The 22,929-nt window shown below is 40.6% G+C and overlaps 1 protein-coding gene across 3 annotated transcripts in view; it reads right to left on the bottom strand.

The window, feature by feature from the left end:
- Positions 1-20,200, bottom strand: part of samd11 (sterile alpha motif domain containing 11) — a 67,615-nt gene extending 47,415 nt beyond the window's left edge. The window contains exons 1-3 of one of the 3 annotated variants that reach the window (XM_030139063.1): positions 19,325-20,200; positions 18,146-18,237; positions 7,600-7,775 (exon numbers count right to left, since the gene is read on the bottom strand). In XM_030139063.1, coding sequence (XP_029994923.1) covers positions 7,600-7,775; positions 18,146-18,237; positions 19,325-20,024 — 968 coding nt within the window. In that variant the 5' untranslated portion in view covers positions 20,025-20,200. Of the gene's footprint in view, positions 1-7,599; positions 7,776-18,145; positions 18,238-19,054; positions 19,154-19,324 lie in introns of those variants that run through there. The other 2 variants (XM_030139062.1, XM_030139064.1) reach the window with 2 other exon arrangements.
- Positions 20,201-22,929: the final 2,729 nt, after the last annotated feature.

A 22,929-nucleotide genomic window follows, 5' to 3' on the forward strand; every position in this document is an offset into this window, starting at 1 on the left:
CTAACAGCCCATCACATGGCAGATATAAATTCAACAGGCAGTTTTTGTCCATGGGTAAATGTTGCTTTTGTGAATCTCTGCCACAGTCATTTACAGACTGTTACCAGGGAACAAAAAGTCATTTATCAAGAAAAACCTGCGCTTTAAAACACATCCAGCCTAAAGCAGAAATATGGACCTAATACATTTTATGTTTTGTCCGATTACTGTAAATAACAGAAACAATTGTCATGCTGCTCACAGCTGGATCAAAAAACATCCCACAACCTGGAACCACCAAGCAGGGGGAGAGAGTAATGAATAAATACAGAAATAGATACATAAATAAGTAAGAGAAGCCTGGCTCCACTTGGGCTTCACTTCTCCTTGTTGTTCCTCCGCTGTACAGCCTGACATGAGGTCGATAAGGCAGCCAAGGGAGGAAAAAAGCACAATGGAAATAGAATACACAGTAAGACCGCCATATTGCATTTAGATGCTGCTGGTTTTTACCAATACTTTTTCTATATAAGCTGCTGTTTCTCTTTTTTCCAACTGTCAAAAGAATACTTCAGCATTGTTGAAGAGAATATGGATTAACCAAATTAAAATTTATCGTGCAATATTTCTAGTGTTCTGTCCAAAAACGGCAGTGGTTCAGACCAAGTTAACAATGTGCTCTTTACATGAGGGACTGATGAACCCCGTGCTTCAAGGCAACGCCAATTGTTTGAAACATAACTGACCATTTTTTTGTTGATCCTGTGTTTTGACAGGGAGTTAATAGACAAAACACTGTTCTATGTAGAAACAAAGAACTTCTTGCTGCTAGCCAACGCCCAATCAAGTATAAAATTGCTGCAAGTCAGTTGCCATGGAAAACCAGCGTAAACAAGGCCAAAAATTGTTGTAGCGGAAATCTTCTCCAGAAAGCTATAAAACCTCAGTACTCACTAATTAGTGCTTTAGGGGAGAGCCATTTCCAGTAATTTCACACTGTCCGTGACCCCGCACTGGCGTAACGCAATGACACAGTTGTTCAATAAAGCCAGAGGACAAAATGTCAAACACAACAGACATATATTAGCTACCTCAGCATCAGTGCTTCACGTTTCCTTCTGCAGCATTGCTCGGAACAAAATGAGCAAACACTGCTATACAGTAGCCACAGCATTAAGAAGAAAAATCTGATTTTATTTGCAGATAAGTCTAAAACCAATGCATTATGTAGTAAGTCAACTGCATGTAACAAATTTTCACTTCACTAACGCAGTTCACTTTATTAGGGCTGCATAAATTGTAATGTCTGCCTGTGCAATTAGATAATCACAAAAAGGTGGCAATTTAAAGGTTCAGATTAAGCAGGATTTAGAGAGATCCAATTAAACAAAGGGGAAAACATTAGACATCTGAGCATAGACTGGTACGGGATAAAGCATCTAAAATGAAAGCTGATAGTTTCTTGTTTTAGCAGTTTTTTATGCTAGTTTAATACATATTTCTACATGCATAATCAGTGCATGTTGCTTGATAACTCAGTAAATTTAAAGCTGCAGAAGCTAAAATAAGGGTGGAGAAAAAAAACACAAGTGAAAAATACACACCATCCACCTGAAGATCTCCCCTCTCAGTCCAAATCAAAACATTAAATATAAATACAGATGACCGGACGTTGTTTCATTTTGGTTTGTTGATCCTGATTAGTGACTGATAATTACAGTCACTAACCTCCCTACTTGTCTGAAACACATGTGATTTAGACCGTAGTGGTCCTTTTAGACCACTTGACCATAATTTGATGAAAGGTAATTATGGGTTTTTGCCTAATGATACTAAAAAACGTCACTATTAACACTGCAGCTTTACATTGCAATCAGAAATCATATTATTGCTGAATATATTAGGTCAAACATATGACGTAATAAAGGTATCCATATGGTTATTACAAAAAGCGGGACCTTTGTGATGAAAATCTAATAATGCAAGCCAACCACAACTGATGTCCTCACCTGTAAATATTATATTTTCAACAACTGGGCTTAACTTTTGAAATATCAAATTAGACTGGTGTTGTAGTCAAGTATGGTCTGAAAGTATACAGCCGCATAAACACAGTAATAAGATCCCATTTTTAATCATATTCATTTTACAGAGTCAAAGACAGGGCCTTCGTTTGCAGGAAAACACATTCATGCATTTATTTCTAGTACAGTTGTCTACTGCAGTAGTGTTTCAACAGATCTCTCCAAAAGACTATCAAAGGCTTCACCATATTCAGAAAGTGACTACTAGAGCTGCCAAAGTTTGTAATAACCAGTTTGTACATAAAAATGAGAGGGATCAACTTATAACGACATATGTACAGCACCATTAGTCGCTTTTCCATTGGCCCTCAAATTGTGTGAAAACAGCTTGCGCACAAAAAATTTACCTAATGGAAAAACAACAACTTCACCAAAACTTCCACAATTAGCATCATATGAATAAAAAAACGGATGTTGACGGACATTACAACAAGCGAAGAAGAACAGTTTTAAAAGAAACATGGCGTGGTATATGTGGACACACTAGGAAACCGAATCATTTTTTAATTTAGTACGGAATAGAGGAGTAATATATAATAATAATGAATATATCTGTAAATCAACACAATATTTACATGCGTCACCATGTTTATGGAATGACTTCTCCTGTCATCTCGCGATAATAAATAAACAAATCATCGCATTTGTGATTTAATGGAAAAAACGACATTATGCACTTCTGTTTTTTTGGCATTTAGTAAATATCTATAAAGTTTTGCACATATGTCCAATGGAAAAGCAACTACTGTTTCCTTCTCATCAAGCACCAAATGTTCTCACTGTTTCAACATGTTCCACTGGAGTAAAATCACAATCACAACCAAACAGATAAAACTTCCACCCTTACAATCACAATGGCTTTAATTTTGCTGTCAGAAACCAGTGTCAGTTGAACTGGGTGTGCTTCTAGTACCAGTCAGCTCTACCCTGCTGTGTGAATACGTTGGACAAAGTGTACAAAAAACAATCAGTTCTGTGTTTAATGATCGGCTGTTCTGACGTAATGATTTGCAGACTGTTAATGTACTTAGTCTACAATTATACAAAAATATATTTTCCTTTTATAGATGGAGCCATATGAACACACAATTATTCATGAAGTAATTAGCCTCATGGATGACTGAAGAAATCAGTGAATGTCTGACAAAAGTAGGAATATTCTTATTTCTACAGGGTGTAGCTGAAAGGCAGACGTCAGCGGGTGTAACTTATAAAATCCATCGTGGTTGCTGGGTAATTACCCAGACTCTCAGTCAGCACTTTTCAATCAAAGCCTTGTTATCTATGGCCAAGTGGAACAAACACTAAGGTAGGCTTCCTTTTGCCCTTGAGTAAGACACTAAAATCCAAAATTGCCGCCATCAAATATTTAGTCCCTGAGATGAAATCCATAAATCAGTGTTAACGAATAGAGTCAGATATAAACAACCCAAAGCATCAACACTAAGGCAATATCAAGGTGACAACAAAACTTTACTTCTTTCCACTTTTTAGTTGGAAAAAGTGTTTCTCAGGAGTCACGTTAGAGTTTGGGTCAGATACCCTAAGGAGCTTCAAAGTGCATCCTACTGTGATGTTTTGGAAATAATTATTTGTTGGTGTTGAGGCTACAGCCCCAATGTTTGGTGCTTCTTCAGCAAAACAGATGAAGATTAACAGAGTATCTAGTAAACCAACGTCTGCAAAACCAGCAACCATTAACATTACACTGTCTTAAAGGAATATGGACGGGATTATGACGAACTTGAGAAGACGTGTGGATTAGGATGATGAGCTACGGAGACCACAGTCATGTAAATCCTCTTAACGTCTGAACTAAAAAAACTATCCGGTCTTTACTGATGCACATTAGGACCTGCAGTGTTACACAATGTAACACTACATGAAGGTAATCTGTGACATGAAGCATTATGTTATGATACAAAAACTCAGATAAATGATTGAAAGATGATGATGTTTCTTATCGTTACTGTGGATGAAACTGCCGTTACAACAAGCAGGTTACAGCAACCAAGTGGGCGTGACGCGCCGCTGCCACCAGTCCTGATGATGTGTGGATGAGACAGCACAGATACACTCACACATGTATACAGAGGCCCGGTATTTTTCACATCCATTGGCCAAATCCAATTTGTTAAGACCCTTCTACGACTCACTTACGAAGCTGCGGTCAATGGAAATCACATTTCCGTGATTGGACATCCCATTATCCCGTTCATCCAGACTCACATTGGGGGATAAAGCAGGGCTGAGACGGATGCCCAGGACAGACCGGAGCTGCGGCTCCAGCGAGTCCGTCGCCTCTCAAAGGGTAAAAGCCTGACATATTAGTCATAAGTGTTCTTTAAATTCATTATCATCTTAACACGCCAGCGGCACAAGTGTCAGGGGGAGGGGAAGCCCTCTTAAACGAGGTTAGAGGATCCATTTAAAGCTTCACAGTTGCTGTGCTGTCCACCGTGTCACACGCAAGTCTCAAGAAATGAAAAACATCCCCTCCTGTAATGAGGTTGCACAAGCTGCTTATAATGCAGCTGGGGACTTCTGAGGTTAATCAATGAACAGCATTATATGTGTCTATAGTTTGTCTTATATCTGAACCATATGAATCATCACATCCTGTTCAGTTCAGATTGATAATGTCATCAAGTATTAATTAAATTATAATCACAAACTCATCTTTCTTACTCATACATTAGTACAATAGCATTTACAGTATCACATCATTTGATTCATTTTAATGAGGTAACTTCAGTCTAACCCTGCTGGTGTGTGTAGGTGTATTTGTTTGAGGATGTGCAGTGCTCAATCGTGCATCCAAATCAGCTTTTTAGTAAATACAGTCAAATTTTTATGCCATCTCTCATGTGTACACAATGCCTCACCAAACCACAGTGTTCGATTTGTGACAATTAGACATTTACAGCCTTACACTAAAATGCAACTTGTTTGAATTCATGAATGAATCATTTTTTACCTCTTTCAGATTTATCCTTATTTTCTCACAGTAACTGCATCTTCGGCTCCTCAGACCTTACATTAACATCCAACCAGGCAAATTTGATCACATACAGACCGCTCTAATGCAACACTGAACACACTCAGGATGCGTTTGTATGTACGTATTTGTTCACATTCTCTAGTATGTTAACAGGTATGTGTCCCAGGATGGACTGAAAGACTGAATTCTCTGCTGACATACTCTGTCTCGTGCACCAATAACATCATGCTGAAGCATTGTGAAGACATTAGAAATTTTTTAAACGCCCACAAAGATGTACTACCAGTGGTTAATATATGCGGTGCTGCTTGAGCTCACCTGATTGACGTCCAACCATCACCTACTTTTTGGAGGAACTACAGCATATTCATTCATATTCATTATTTAAATCACTTGAATATCCAAAATATAACACAATATAATGGTCAAAGTATATGTATATCATCATATGGGTATTGTAGGTGTACAGATTGGTTAGCAGCGTCCCCTCGTGCAGTGAATAACAAGTGAAAAAAACTCCACCTTAAAAGACTACTGCTGGATGCTCAAACTGTTAAACCCTGGGCCATTTGTTTCTAGTAGGAATCTTTTCAATGTAACACAAACAATGGATTAGCTAACTGCAGAAGCTTCATTCGTATAAAACCAAGTTATGATCAGAAAACAACAAAGTCAAAGGGGTCATATTTTGCTAAACCCACTTTTATTAGTGTTTGGTTCATTTACTTGTGTATTTGAACCCTAATAGTTCCAGAAGTTTGAATTTGAACCCTCCAGGTGCTAAAAAGCTATCTTTATATTCATTTTGGCAAGAATTGAGTGGATTTCTACAACCTGTTTCAATTCCTTCTCAATTTGTGTTTTATAACTAGTTACGTCACGACATTTGCACATATAAGGTCAAGACTTCTGATGAACATTTCTGCGAGTGCGACATAATTGTTTATCAGCAGAAAATATGTCCAAACTTTGAGCCAACTGCCTAAAATGTTCAGTTGTTGGTTGTATTAACAAATACAAGTGGCTGAACGGAACATGGTCAACAACCTGGAGGGGGTGGGGCGTGTAGTGGCTCATTTGGATTTAAAGGGCCAGCACTCAAAATAACCTTTCTGGTGTCATTACTCAGAAATACTGTTTAAGATGGACCTGTGGAGTTGAATTAATGAAGAATTCAGACCCAAGCATAGCATTTACAGTTTATGTAGAGCACAGGGAAATGTTTTAAAATGCATAATTCCATCTAAAAAAGCAAAATATTACTCCTTCAAGACAAAAAATGCCCCATAATCATCATGCTATAATGTGGGATTTATTTTTGTCTCGTTCAGTGAGTTTTAATGGTAGAGAAATAATATTTGCACTGTTGGATCTGTTAAGTGTTAGCTTACCGCTGCAAAGTTTGTCACATTAGTCTTCTGTTTTATGAAAATTATTCATGACATACGCTAGTCACAGACTGTTAGCTTGTTTTAGATATTTGTCCATTTAAATGTTTGTTGTTTGAGTTGTGTTCAATTTTCCAAAAATTGGTTTTGTTGAGCTTTTAGCTGATGTTCTTCTGGTTACATGGATGTATACTGCTATAAGCGTCATGTAGCATTACCATGGCAACACACGGAACAGCGGGGGCAAGTAGGTGTAAGAGGCTACGAGCAACACAGTGAATCAAAACAACAACACATAGCAAATCCAGCCTGTTGTAGTTGAAATGGAATGTCTACACTTTCTTCTAGGCTTTACGTGCAGATTAAGGAGAATTTAGACTTCAGATTTGGTAAGATATAATAATTCACTACGTATCCAGCAATTCTTTCTGACTGGCTCCAAGGTCTGAACTTAATGATTTACTCTTATTAGCGAAGTTCACATTTGCTAAAGAAACCTCCAGTAACAGAACATGAAGGCTCACAATCCAACTGCTCCAAACACAGCCCAAGTTGGGATGAAGCAGACACTAGTGACTCAGGTGACTCAGTCTTTCAATATCAAGTCAGGACAGATATACTGAGACTTGGCAGGAACAACAAAACGCAAACCATCAAACCAATTAACACATTCAAAGCTCAGCACACGTCTTCCATTAGACGATGAAAAGCAAAAGCTGTAAGTGTATTTTTAAAACATGGCTCTTTGTCTGTGCATCTCAGAATGAGCCTTTAACACCTCAAAATTACACTAAAATCACTTTGAATACAACTACAACCGTAGTATTTTTTTAAGGTACGTCCCCATGCTTTTAAACAAGATCTGAAGAAAAGCAAACTGAACGGCTAGCTTATTACTATTCAGTATTTTTACTGAAAGTGACACCTCTAAGGCTAGAGTGACATTTTCTTTTCTGTTAAGATTTTCACAACAGACATGTGAATTACGAGGTACAATAAGAGCCTGCGTAATTATAACAATGTGTCCGTGTATAATAAAAAGCTACAAAACTACCAATTATGAAAACATACAAAATCTAGTATGGTAATGGATTTCTTGAATGTAAATGTCCTTTAAGGTCACAGCTGTAAGGTTTTGTGGCCTCACCTCTTTCTCATGATACTGAAATGCAGTTCATCTTCCTGTTTGATGTGGGCATGGTCCCCACTGGCCCGTTCGCTGCCTTCACTGTCGTCACTACTGAAGATGGAGGCCAGCTCCTTCTTTGGCACCCGGTTGGGGGGTAGAGGGATGGTGCGTTTCTCAGCCAAGCGCCCACGGTTCTGCACAACAAGGCACAAATCAAAAGGAAACACTTTAAATGTATGTACATATATATGTATATATTCTGTAAATATTTGAGTGTGACAGCAAAGTGGATATTATACAGCGTGTTGTTCGAATCACAAAATAAGCCCAGAAATGCAGTCCCATTTAATTTCGCCTCATATTTGTCTGATTTTTCCTTGCAGTTCATTTATATACTTTACGTTATACAATGTCTGTTCGCTTCTCCTGTACATATTCACAACATTGCCTCTCAATGTTGTTTAAGTGGTACAGACTTTTGTTTCCTTGTGTTTTGTTCATTTGCACATTTTTTAAGTTCCACTGCATTGAACTCACTGGGAAAATGTACAGACAAAACAGATTAGGACTCCAACACAATGGCTTATAAGCTTTATTTTTGCTCTAGTGCCCAAATGCTTCTTATTAATAAACAGCTACTTAGAGTTCATTAATCATGTCAAAACAAAATATTGTGTGAAATATTTTCATCAAAAGCTGAATTTATTCACAAGCTTTCAGAAAAAAAGCTGATTTTATAGCTCGGAAAACATCACTGCAACTGGCACCCACATAAACGTTATCTGTACAATTGACATTCAACCTCCAAAGCAGAGAAGACGACTTTATGTGATCTTTGTGAGTAAAACGTAAAGTTAAAAAATCCCCCAAAGCTCTATCTTGAAGTAACTTCTTTCAGACAGAAGTCACATTCGCCAAAGTTTTCTACTTTAAAGTCACACTAATGGGGAAAAGGTTTTGCATTAAGTGTTTATTTTGCTCAAAAGTTGCCAGAAATATGTGGAGAAAAGAAGGGATAAAAAGGAGAGTTTGGCCTTAGGGGGGTTAGAAGTGAAGCTGAGCGACCTTTAATGTGACCTGAAGAGGTCAGTGCAGATTAACACGGTCCTATCACAGAAAGATGAGAGGAAGAGGAGGAAGAGGAGGAGGAGGAGGGCAGCGAGGAGAAGAGGAGGAATTGGAGGCGAGAGAGACAGAGGAAGAAATATCACTGGGGGAGGAAAATGGAGGAGCGAAAGGGAACGAAAGTTAATGGGGAAGAGAGGCAGAGCGGATGTGGGTCTGTAGAGTGAAGAGAGGAGGGAAGGTGAGGGAATATATAAAAATGAAAGAGACTACAGTGAGTCAAAACATGAGAGAGAAAGCACCACAGAAGGCTGGTGTGTCCAGTGTGGGAGAGTGGACCTGGATTTGAAAATGTATTCCTTCTCTCTAGCTGTCTTTCTGTCTCTGTGCCTACATCTCTGCTCTTAGTCCCGGACGCCTCCAAGCCCTGCAGCTATCCCTTCCACCACACGCAACCCCGCTCTCCACCACTCCTCTGCGCTCCCTCCTTCCCTCGCTCCTTCCATCCCAGGAGGCGCGGCAGCGTGAGTGGCAGGCGGGGGCAGGAGGAGGGATTTGGGGGCTCCTAGCCAAGAGGCAAACAGGTGCAGCCCCTCTGGAGTCTCTCAAATGGCAGACATTAAAAAGAGTTGAGGGGGGAGACAGAGAAAGATGAAAACATCCCCCAGGATGAGCAGGCCACAGAGTTCTGCACATTTCTCTCCTCTCTGTCTTTTTGTGGCTTGCCAGAAAAGAGGTTTTTCCTTCCTTTTTTCTTTCCTTTCAGAGCTGTGCACAAGTTCTACACCGGTATTTGATGACAGTAGATCACTTTCTGATACATGCTGCCTCCACATAAGGCCTCACTCACTGTAAGTTAATGCTGAAGCTCTGACAGCATTAGAGGATGGAAACGTCACATCTGAACAACACACATGAAACCAGTTACATCTATCAGACACACATGGTTGAAATACAAAGCGTCCTCCACCGAGAGTCTTTATTGATATATTGTCAAACACAACACAACCGCACATGCGCCCTGACCTCTCCACCTCCAACACACACACACCTGCTCCTGTTCCTTAGAATTCCCCTCCAAAATGGGGAATTTACTTGGAGCACGCCACCAAATAGTGTATACAAGAATAGTTGTCTAAGAGCAGTCGTGACTGTGGCTGTACAGTGTGTGTGAGCGTGTAGACAACCACCCACATGGCCGTGACATACCCAGGCTGACAGCCCCCCTCCCCTTCCTCCCTCTTCTCTCCTCCCGGAAAGCCCCGATCCTTTCTTTAGTGGCACTGACGCAGAACTGGGGGTGAGCTCCCACTGCTTCCGGCAACACTTCCGCAGCACGGGGGAGGGCTCTCCGAAACAAAACACGAAGCAAAACACACCCCTGGCAGCCCACGTAGGAGCGCTCAAAGGAAGGTCGCTCTAACACACGGGCTCGTACGTGCATGCACTAACACACACTTGTGGGTATGGAGCAGAGGCAACCTTACTGTGTGTGGTCAGCCTCCTTTCAGCCATGGAAAAAAGTCTCTCATAAAAGTCCCACTAAAAGCACCTCTATGAATATCGCCTCCCACGCTTTCTGTCTGACAGTCAGGCAGCCAAGAAATATATCTGGGTTTCACATTTACACACACACTATAAAAGCACATATATAAAGATTGACCAAGTTATTAGACAACTAGACACCGTCTCATCACAATATACACGAAACACAAAGACCATCTTCATCCACATTCCTATATTATAACACTGAATGATTCAGTTGGATTATTAAGACAGAATTTTAAGACTTAATGCAAAAACACTCGCAGCACCCAACTCATTTTAATTAGAAATCAACACAATAGTCTATTCTAAAGGCCCACACTGACTCATTATCAATACAGAGTATTTTAAGTAAAATTATGTACAGTGATGATCCAGGCCTACTTTACTGGTCATCTATCACTGTTATTCAGGCTGTTAAGTCACATAAAAACACATTAATGTTGAATTTTGTGTTCTCAACACACATAGTTAACCCCAGCTACTACGAACACCACAGAATTTACCTTATTGTGTTTCCACCTGTGTGTATGAATAGAGCTGGTTGTCATAATCAATATTACTACAATGGCTTCAATATCGATTACACTTTTTTTTCCAATGGCAATTTCACATCTTAACAAAAAGTCAATTATATTACACATTATTATTATTATGTTATTTTTTTAGCTACAATGATCAATCAGTTGACGACTATGAAATTAATCAAATATTTACAGAAAACTTGATTAAATACACAAGACAAATCCTGATTCAAGCTTTTACCACTATCAATCATCATTTTGGGTAATTCTTGAGGAAAAAAGTCAAAATTTTCTCATTCCTGCTTCTTAAATATGGATATTTTGTAATTTCTTACTTGACTATGACAGTACAGTACATAACAGTAGGTTTGTTGACCAAATGAGATGTCTGATGATGTAATCTTGGTCACTGGGAAACCACATATCATCTTCCTCTGACATAATTAGACCAAACAAATACTTGGGGTTGTCTGTTATCTGTTATAATATCGATAATAAATAGGTCATGTATGTTGCATGTTACCATTTAGGAAGTGGAATCTAGCATGAAATGATACCTGGCATTTTTTCCATATTCAATAGCATCAAAGTAATTCAGTGTGTGACATTTAATATTGAAATACAGTGCTCAGCCCTATTTATGAGTGGCATATTTACATCAATTTAGAGTTAAGATCCATATAAATGTTAAGAGAGTTTAATACTACTATTACTATGTAAACTAGATGAGTTTCAAAGAGGTAAATGGATTGATATTCAATAGTAGGAGGACAAATGTGATATTAACATGCTAAGATTTGATTGTTCTGTTTTCAATAATTTATAGCAAGTTTGGTAAAAATAACCCAATGCTATGTAAGTGAAAACCTAACCGAGCCAATATCGCAACTGTGTGCCAGTGAAGGTGTTTAAAATCAAGGGGAAATCATAGAGCCAATCTTGGATTTTCTCACTAAATTTATTTCAGACTTTTAAATGAGCTCTTGGTGGAAAACAGGACAAATAATTGTGTTTTTTTCTTTCTCCTTGCGTTATTTCCTGAAAGGTGCAGTGCCCTGCCACTGGCTCCAACCAGCATTACCGAGCACACACCCACATCCACAAACTCACACACACACATACACAGCGGTAGCCGCCCGTGACATTCCTGCAGCTGCGGCGCTCTCTCTCCCTCGCACGCGCCCCCCCAGCGATCTCCCTGGGGGACGAATGCCTAATGAGTCACGCGCCTGTCTGCCGTTACCTCGCAGCGTGTGTGTGTATGTGTGTGTGGAGGCGGGATGGCGGGCCGACTTGGCGCGAGCACTGGGGGAAAGGGGGAGGGGGGGACGTGGAGACGACAGAGAAGGAGACAGGGAGAAAAAAAAAACGCACGTTGGGGGGGTGATGCGGTCATTACTGCGCTCACATAAGAGCTCTGAAACAAGGCCAAAACAAACAATTTGTCCGCTTTGTGTTTGTGTGAGCGGATTTAGTCCATCACAAAATACAAATCTTGACTATGTTTAGTCTCAACGCCTTATCTCTAATTCCCCCAAACAGAAAAGCAGCCTTTCACAGGTGCACATCTGAAGGGTGATTAGCTGTAAATTTGTCAATTTGTCAGCTTTTGCCGAATTTAGATTGCTCAGTATGCAAATGGCTGGGATAACCCGATTACTGGGAATAATCTGATTAAGGTAATAGTTTGATTAAAGTGTTTACATGGTTCCAGTCACCAGATTTCACCAGTAACCCAATAATAATGTTTGAGTTGTTTAATAGTCTGGGTAACGTCTGTCAGGATTTGTAGCAGGCTGTAGAAAACACACATTAGCACTACAAAATAAAAAGAAAATGGACTCTGGGTTAGTGTTTACTCTTCTTGCTTTGATGAACTGACAGAACACCTCCACACAATCCCTATTATGTCTAGCGTTAGCTGTGTCATAAAAGCGGTTTTGTTGTCATCCTAAAGCAATCTTTGCATTTGTTTTTCTACCACCATTACTGGCCTGGACACTGTTTACAGAAACACCCATTTGCATCCACGGTACTCTTACGACCTTTCTGGTGAATGTGAAGAATCAAAACAGTCAGAGGAATCAAACAAACACACACTGTGCTGTACAGGCCACAAAAACACTGACAAGCCAGATTAATATCAAGTCATTAATGTATTAATGGAAACAAACATATCTTCAAAAGTAGCGCAGATCAAAAATGGCTGTGAATAAACTGCAGAAATATAGAGGAAAACACAAATCTTCTGTCACAAGTTCATTCAGAAACTTTTCTGTAAAGTGGCAGCGGAATAATAAAATGCCTTGACTTGAACATTTGTGTATCCATTCTTTTATCTGTAGTCGTTGTTCAGTGAGACTATATATGTTGCTGTTTAGTCACTGGATGCTTTCTGATAATTTCTGATGAGTTATTGTTTGATTGTTAAAAAAAAAGAAGTAGTTCTGGTATTTGATCAGGTACCCATCAATCAGATGTTTATCCTTGGCCCATGCCCTACCCTTCGATCCTTCCTTAAATGTTTTGTGAAAATCGATTCAGTAGTTTTTGCTAAATCTACTGACCAGACCATACAAATACTAAGGAAAGTATTTTCATTGACACTTGAACACCAGTTAAGGCCGTGGTCTGTAGCATTTTGAAACAGAGAAGACCAAAGTGTCTAAATTTAGATGTTGTTACTGCTTTGCAGTGAAAATAGTATTGACCGCACAGGTTGACACCAGAACATGACATTCATAAAACTCGATAGCATCAGTGCTATGAACAGGTGCTTCTTAACACAACGTCGCTTTTGGAAATGGGTCAGTTTTCAACACAGTAAACTGGTTCTTTTGTTTATTTTTTATCACTCAGATATTGATTCATACATGGAAGACACATTTCCTTTGTCAGCCAGCTGTTTTAAGTGAATTTTGTTAGTATAAGTTATTTGGTTTAATGTTAAATAATTGCTTGGACAGCTCGACATGTTGTGCACTGTTTTATACAAACTTATATTACTTTTCAGAAACACAAGTATGGATTTTCTGTGAGAACAGGCTCAGGAACCTTACCAAGTAAAAGTCCCCATGTGCAAATTTACCAGCAGAAATAAATCGGATTTTGGATCACACTATGTGTATGTGTGTTTCTGTGCATGTGTAATGTGTATGGTTTATGTGCAGACTTTAGGCAACACTTGGGTGTTCAAGGCCGTGTGAGAGAAAGAGAAAAAAGTGAGAAAGCACTGTGGGGCGGACAGGCATGCGACCAAGTCCCCCGCCTCCCTACGCAGACACACTAACACACACTCACACACACACACACGCTCATGTCTCCTGCACCCACGGCCCCCACGCGCTGAGCCGAGCGGGCAGTTGCAGCCCAGTGGAGCGGCACAGGGCAAGGGGGGGAGGGAGGGGGGCGCAGGAGGGGGAGGGGGAGAGGTGCTCAGAGGGCGAGAGGCGGCGGCGAGGTGGAGGGAAGAGGGGGGAGGGGGGAAGCGGCTGGGGCGCCGCTGGGAGGTCAGTGGCGGTGCAGTCAAGCGTGCCAGCGCGCCTCCGCTCTCTCCTTTCCCTCTTGTTTCTCTCTCCTCCCTCTTCGCTTATTCTCTCTCTTTCTGTGTTTAGATAGGCCAACCAAAGCCACCACAGGGGCGCTTTATGGACAGGTAACGACCAGGCCTTTCTCTGCTTCGTCAGGTCCACAGGAAGTGAAGGTGAGGGAGAGGTTTTTTTCCCCCTCAGTACTAAAAAAATATTTTAAAACCCCGAATGACATTATTTTTAATGTGTATGTTTATGTGTGTGCTTTTTAAAGTTACTATGGGGCAATGAAATCAAACAGTACAAGCCTTTCTGTAGAGAGGTGTGATGTGACAAAACGCAACTGCAAATATCAGAGGAAATCACATGGCAAATATCACACACAAACACATACATTCACACAGATGCAGGGAGGAGAGTTAGAAATATCGCCGTTGGCTTTGTCGTGATAAACCACATCAGGCTGATAGCCAGATGCTCCAACTTATTTTAGCTGCTTCTTAGCAGAGTCCGCACCCAAAAACACAAATTTACATTCATGCATTTAGCATGTAGCAGATTCAGAAGCCTACATACTGAATGCATGCTCTGCTCCGTCTGTCTCAGATATCTTGCTAGAAGTGGAGAAGCTAATGGCTCATTAGCTCCATTTTAACTAAACTAGTCATAGCTTGAAAGTAAACAAGAAAAACAAAAGTGCTTTCATATGTTTGTGTCTACGAGTGGTTGTTAGCAACTCTCTATATGTTTGCCAGACTTCCACTGCATATTGATCTTTATCAGCATCATTTAGACCTTTGGAAATGAACAGATCATTACCATCCCACTTGTCAATTTGTGTGATACACACAGAAACACACAAAAGTGCACAAACACCAAATACACTGGACAGGAACACAATCCTGCACACTTCTGGGCCAATGCCCGATTCGGGTGTTACCATGGAAACATACCCTGAGCAACATGCGTACACACGCAAAAGAGTGTTCAGCAGGCAGTTGATCTATGAAGACAAATCCATCACATATCTGCTCAATTGCTACTATTTCTATTGAAAATACTGCACTTTGCTTTAAATTATCTTTTATACATTAACCATGATGGGATTGTTAGTATGAAATTGCAAGGGTTAGGGCCATAAGTTATAAAAGTGTGTCTGTCTGTGTGTCTGTGTGTGTGTGTGTGTGTGTGTGTGCGTGTGTGCGTGCGTGCGTGCGTATGTGCAATGAGTGTGAGTGTGAATGTGCGTGTTTAATTCCACTTTGCAAGAGGAGCCCTTGATTGGAGGAGGTCTTTACGAGCCGGAGGAGGGGAGTGTAATTTCCTCCCGGCCTCCGCCAGTTCCGCTGAAATAACAGAGCAGAGGAAGCCCAGCTCTCCCAGAAGGAGACACACAAACGCACCAACACATAGTGTACATTCACATGAAAGTTGGCCAGCCATCTCTGGCGTCTAAAAGACATACAAATAATCACAGACACACACACACACACACACACACACACTGACGCATATACAAACCATCTCACACATATGTATGCACAAACACAAACATACAGAGCTGCTCCAACATGCATTTACTGTGGTAAGTATTAGAAATGTGGGAAACAATAACATACAGATCCTGAAAACAAGCATTGTGATATAATTCAAGTAGCGTGCAAATTATAGTTGAAGCTGCCGTGAGAGTGGAATAATTTAAGCACCTGATTATCTCATAATAACAGGCTTAATATAAAAGGAAGACGCCATCACAAACTTTGGCTTAATTTTAGCGCGTGGGTATACGACAACACTGAAATATCCAAATTTGAAACTTTAACAAAGGTTCAGCTCATGTCATGTCATTACAAACAGTTTGCGTCTATGCCGACACAGCAAATTAACTTCCATGAGTCTTGAGCAGGCAGGTGAAATGTCTTTCCACCAGCTGCTGCACTTTTTATGAACGCTTGCCTCATGCCTATAGCGAAACAAGATCACTCAAAGTTCAGCCGTCAAACTTTCAAAATAAATGTCTGCATGAGGTAATTTGTGTCAGTAGGCAGGCATACAGTGCAGTGTGTGCATGAGTGTGAATGTGACTGAGTGTGTGTGACGGAGGGGGAGCGCTCATCAGTGAGGGAGTGCTGGCTGCCATGCCCTGAGGGGAGTCAGCAGGGAGAGAGGGAGACGCCAGTACAGGCCATACAAGTCCCGCTGCCTTGCCTCCTCTGCCTAACCCTCACCGCCTCACATGGAACTGCCAACATACTCCGCCTGTGTGTGCGTGCGTGCATGTGAGAGCGTCACAGTGGTATTCACTCGTACACTTCAGGCTTCATCATCAGACGAGGGAAGCAAGAGGCGGCGAGAGGGAGAGAAGGCTAAAACAACAACCTTAAGGCTCTCATATCCCCGCTTACGTCAATAACTAAGTTTTACTCCGTCACAGCTCCATCTGAAGTGAAACCCTGCGAGCCCGAACAAGCCGAAAGCCAATCACTTTGATATCTGTAATGAGCCTAAACCTAAGCAAACCTGCTAAGAGTCTGAAATCCGTATAAAAAATAAAGACAGGAAGCTTCCCATTATCTCTTTTGCCTGCCCCCTACCTCCCCCACAGGTAATTCGTTCTGGCTCAACCTTATGTGTTAGGATACAGGTCTTCATTCTTGGCTGTGAAAAATGTCACCAGTTTACCTGTATCACTCAAACACCTCCGGCTTATCTAAACCGCCTTTGCCTTGCGTGCCTCGCACACAATAATCAGCAGTAGCCACGCTCAGTAGCTCACTAAGCCTCTTACACCCTTCCCTCAAGATTAGTGCTTGGGAGCGACGACAGATGCGCTCCGTGGTGATAAAAACACACACGCAAAGACACACACACACTCACACCCCGCTGCACCTGTGTGAACAGATTTGGCGACGGTGAGCCGGCAGTGTGCTTGCTCAAAGCTGACACACACACAAACACACACGAACTGTGGCGATGCTGTAATCGTGACACACCTGCAAGGCCTCAAGGTTTGGCATTGTGCCCCCGGCCGAGCCCTGAGGGAAGCACTAGGCAAACAAAAGTTCAACAGCCAGGTGAGGAAGGGATTCAATGGGACAGAAAAGCCAGACCAACGATACCTAACGTCGAGCAGCCATTATGGACAGCTGAATGACTCTGGATAAAAGGTTGTTTGATACTCAGTGTCTGTGAAAGGCTTAAACTGGATTTGATATTTATGCTGAGAAAAATTACCATCAAAGTCACATGTGTGCCTGTGGCGTCTTCAAGGTTAGCAAAGTCAGAATCAAGGTTATGAAGACAGACAGCACTCATTTACACTCCAGCCCTGGGTGATGCATGTACAGCTCTGTGATAATCAGTGCATCTATCTCTATAACATCACATCTTTACTAGAATATCAATTATGAGACCAAATATTAGCATGCATACTGGTGCTCTTACATAAGGTGAACTTAACTTATGGACCTGTAATTAGTCTGTGTGTGGAAAAATAAACCCACACTGAAAATGACCAGAAATAAAACAATCAAAAGCATTAGTTGTAGTTAAATATCTATCAGCATATTAAAAGGTCAATTTTAAGTGTTACAACTACGTTAAAACAACTAAATCCATAACCACAGTCTCCATATATAGCCCCCACTCTGTATGAATGCATTTTGCTCGTAGACAAGTGAAAACATTCACAGAGGAGTTGAAAGTTTTATTACCAGTTAAAGGTCAAGCCGTCCAAATTATATATCCTGCACATTCACCACAGTGGAGTCATCACTGAGTTCAAGTGTAGTTTTAAAATATCTTCACCTGTTACCACACTGACATTATATTCAAGTATAAAAGGCTTAGTTGGAACAAGCAGCAGGAACAGCAGTATGAGAGGAAATGAAATATTCTTACCACTGGAGATGAAATTCGACAGCCAGGACAGTCACAGATTGGAGGGTGCACCTGTAAAATTCCTTTGGACATAAGAGTCTTGAGGCTTTTCCCTGCAACAAAAACGAGAGAAATCTTCAGCAAATATGTACAAACCAGTGGATTGTTCTCCATCAGAATGTAATATTTGACAAAGTGTTATAAACTTGCTTTGATCTGGGCCTTTGCCTGGAGCAAATGATCTCAAAACTGATTCATTAAGACCTTTTATTGATAAATACTATTGATAAAGACCCGATAAACCTTGTATCCAACTAAAAGATCCAGTACCTGGAGATAAACTTGCCTCATGTCTCTACATGTTTGCCATTAAGTTGAACTCTGCTTATATCCAGTGTGTTGAGTCAGGGAGACGGCAGCCTACTGTCATCTGTCTGTACACATCGGTATATCAAACTATTAGACTATAATTTTTGACCTGGGGCCGACACCCTCCCCCTACACACTTTAACGCGTCAGTTATGCCTGAGTAACCTTATGCGTGTGGGTGAGTGGGGGCGCAAACTAGACGTAATTACGCATTAATATTCTAGCCAAAGTTTCAACAGGACCAAACGGAACACAATATTACTGATGTTGTCAACGCTGATGGACTAAGAAACACCATAAAAAAAAAGCATCGTAACAGCAGCAGTGCAGAAATCTAACATAAAACCAATAATTAAAACAACCTCACAATCCAAAACCGACGCGTATCGATGCGTAAAATCCAATAATACACCGAAACATCTCAGTAAACTTAACATGCGAAGCGTAAAGGTGTCAACACCCATGCACAAGTGCGGCTGCACTTTTACGCAACGACCCATCCTGAAAACATGTAAATATGTCTCTGAAATATGCGGAATATCCAAGTATAACACTGGTCACCTTGGTCCCGGTGCAGTCAGTCCTCATGGCCCGGTTTGGTGTGTGATAGCCGGCCAAACTCTGTGTCAAAGCCTCGAAGGGTATGTGGAGGATATGCGCCTTGTCTCATCTACGCACAGACTGCAGTAACCCTTTCACTCCAAAACTCAGCACCGAACCACGAGAACCAAGTTTGTACCCACAGTGTACAGCCACTAAAAAAGTGTGGCTTTCATGATACGGTGCCGTTTTCTACACATAAAACGCGGGGACGGAGAATGTTGTTCTTACCTTTGTGTCTAATACTCCGTTTCCAGTCTTTGGCAGTCTCTCGTCCACTGACAAACTGGAACTCATTGGGGGTGAGCCATTCACCCCTGTATTTAATTGACGGTCCCTTACTACCTTGACACAGTTTATTGATATAAAGCAAAGCCTTGTTTTCCCCGCACTCCACCTCGATGCACGGCTCCCCGTTGTCGAAGAAGGGCTGAAAGTCGGGGATGGAGGAGAACCTCTCCAGCATTAAGTCGTCCGTGTGATGGTGGAGGTGCTGGTGATGCAGCGCCGAGTCGTGGAGCCCCAAGTACGCGCGGTGATGGGCGAAAATGTGGTCGTACGGTGGCGGATGCGGGGTCACCACGGGGATAGCGGTGGCATTTAAAGGGGCCAGGTATTCGGACTGGTTGAACGCAGTCAATGCCATGTCGTCTCCATCCAGCCTTTCCTTTTTGATGGCAGGCATGTTCGAGGCAGCCGAGCGCCGGTAACAAGTGAAAAGCTGCTCCGCCGATCCAACTTGAGCGTCCTCTCCGTCTGTGAGTTGGGCTGACCCAGACTTGGAGACGCGCCGCTTGGTTTTACGCAGAGCCCCCGTGTCGCCGTGTGACAGCGGTGTGGTGAAGTTGCCGGATAGATTCCCATTCAGTAGTTTCCAGCTCGCAGCGGCAGCAGCGCACTCCGCCAGCCTCGCAGCTCCTACCTCCCACATTTAATCACACTCGCTCTGTTAATACCTGACATGCTGGGCAGCCCTCAGCCCCGGACGTTATGTTACCTCCAGTGATCCCAGGCCTATGAGCCGCACATACACGTCATGTCTGCTACAATTTCAGCTTTTTATGTGGAAATTAAAAAGTAGGAATTTTAATGCACCGGTTGAAGCGAGATTTCTAATTCTGGTGTATTATAAATAATAAAAAAAAAAAAAGAAAGAAAAAAAAAAACGCACCACGTTTCACTTTGGGAGTTCACACAAGGCCTGAGAGGACACAAAATAAAACAAAATAAACATAATATTCAAACGTTTCCCCTTTAACTTGAAACAATGTGACATGTATCTGATTTTTTTTTTTTTTTTTTACTTCGGTTTAGGCTTGATATTCCCGAGCAGCTTTACGCAACATTAATAGAGTTTAAAGTTTGGAAAGAGTTGTTTTTAACCCCTGTGTATGTCGTTGAAGTCACGCTGAAGTTCACAGACCCAGACCAAACAAGATTTGCACTCTCCGCCGCTTCTCAACTTGGCCCATTTAAACAGCGGAGGCTCAGAGAGGCGCAGGGAGGAGGGGGACTGCGACGGACGGCGCTTCAGTGCGTCAAAACCAGGAACCGTCATTAGTGAGCATGAGGAAGTGCACTGAAATAACCACCTGTTCAGACTCTATCTACAGCTGCTCACCGAAAAAAAAAAAAAAAAAAAAAAAAAAAAACTGTACGGGCTGTATATGTACAGTTTATGATAAAGTCACTAAGAATTTTCCTTTCAACACTTTATCATTTTACAGAAAATAACACAAGCTCCATAAACTCACATAATACTACTGGTTTCTTCTGAACCAGGAGTGTCAAACATTTGATTCCATTGGTGAGATGCAAAAATTACACTGAAGATACTAACAATCAAGGGGGTAAAAATCATTTTAATTCAGGGGCAACATTTAGTGGGTCAGACCAGTAAAATACTATAATAATACTATCATAATAAACTACAGTTGCAGAAAAAAATATTAGACCACCCTTGTTTTCTTCAATTTCTTTTTCATTTTAATGTCTAGTACATTTGTTTGGACAAATATAATGATAACAACAAAAATGACTCATAAGAGTTTAATTTCAAAGCTGATATCTAGACATTTTCCATGTTTTCTTGATAATAACCAAAATCACTTCAGTTCTTACATCAATAGCTATGGCACTGACAAAAACAGTGCTTTTAGGCATTCCATGTTTTCTTTTCTGTCTGTTTTAGTCACATGATACACACAGGAGTTAGTACTTGATTGCATAACCATTATTTTTGATGACTTTTGATGGTCTAATAATGTTTTCCACAGCTATATAAGTAATGACACCTTCACATTTTTTCTTTGTTTTATTGTAAAAAAACACAACAAAAAAAAGTAAAATTCCATGAAAATATTTGCAATATACAACTATCCTTTCACAGAAAGTGTGAATAACCTGAAAAAATATGAACAACATGAAATGTCTTAAGAGAAGTAAGAGAAGTTTTATCAATATTCTGTCTGTTATTGAATGTTTTGTGCCCTTGTAGGTCCATTATGATCTGTTCATTGTAAATGGTGTAAAAGAGAAGCTGAGACATCATACTGTTAAAATCGCACTTATTTTTCTTAAGAAATTTCAGGTTGTTCATGGTTGTTCACGTTATTCACATTTTTTACAGGATAGTTTATAGATGTAAACATTTTCATAATGTAATTTTACTTAACTTATTATTTTGCTGGTCCAGCCCACTTGAGATCATATTGGGCTGTATGCGGCCCCTGAACTAATTTTTTTTTTTTTTTTTTAATTTAACCTTTATGTAACCAGATAAAATCCCACTGAGATGGCGATGTTTTTTATGAGGGTGACCTGGCCAAGACGTCAAACAACACACACCATACCATAATGAAAACAGGTTCAAAGATCAGTGATAACAATAAATTTAGAAATTTAAAAAAAAAAAAAAAAGGGCAATAATTTAGTAAAAACACAAAATAACCACCAACTAAAATGAGTTTGACACTCCTGCTTTTAACTCTCAAAGATCTAAACAACCCCCTGCAACCAAAAGTATTTACTGATCTAAAATGTTTAATGACTTTTCAACCACTAACCCTAACAATACATTAAAATAATGATCCACTTGTATGTTCAGAGGTTACACAGTGCACATGGAAACACCGTCATCTTCTACAACAATGATTCACCAATAAAACCCACGTAGGTTGACAAATGACAGTGGTTGTAGACATGTGTTTTTATGTCCAGGTACTGAAAAAAAATGGCTGAAAATGTCACTTTTTCGTTATTTTTCTCCATTTTGATACAACAAACTTTGAATTTTCTCTAAGCTTTTATAAACATCTACCTGATCAGTAAAGTACACATAGGAAGATAAGATAAGATAAGATAAGATAAGATAAGATAAGATAAGATAAGATAAGTGTGATGGAGGCTACAGCTCAAATGTGCAGGTGATAATATTATAATAAATAGTAATAAATCACTTAGGAAAGGTTAAATGTAGACAAAAAATAATTTGGAAGTCGCCACAAAATAATTATAGGTCTTTAAGGGTTAAGTACAGATTTCCCCAAAATAGTTTTACAATTTATGACCACTTAAAGCTAAACTCTGACAGTAGCCGTTCTAAATCTAATAGTCTGGGTCAGTGACGCCACAGGCCATCAGACCTACCCATGACACGAGGTTCAGCTCCACGCACAGTGGGTGTTTTATGCTTCCCTCGTGTGTCTAAATTCAACCATCTATTTGTTTTACTCCACCTACGATGTCACCATCTTGCCCTCTCTCCTGACTAAACCACTCACCTGCTGTAGCAGTTTCAGTAAGTCTATGCGTTGCACTGAACACACATTAGGTTT

This window comes from Sphaeramia orbicularis, chromosome 7, assembly GCF_902148855.1.
Source record: "Sphaeramia orbicularis chromosome 7, fSphaOr1.1, whole genome shotgun sequence".
Taxonomy (NCBI): Eukaryota; Metazoa; Chordata; class Actinopteri; order Kurtiformes; family Apogonidae; genus Sphaeramia; species Sphaeramia orbicularis.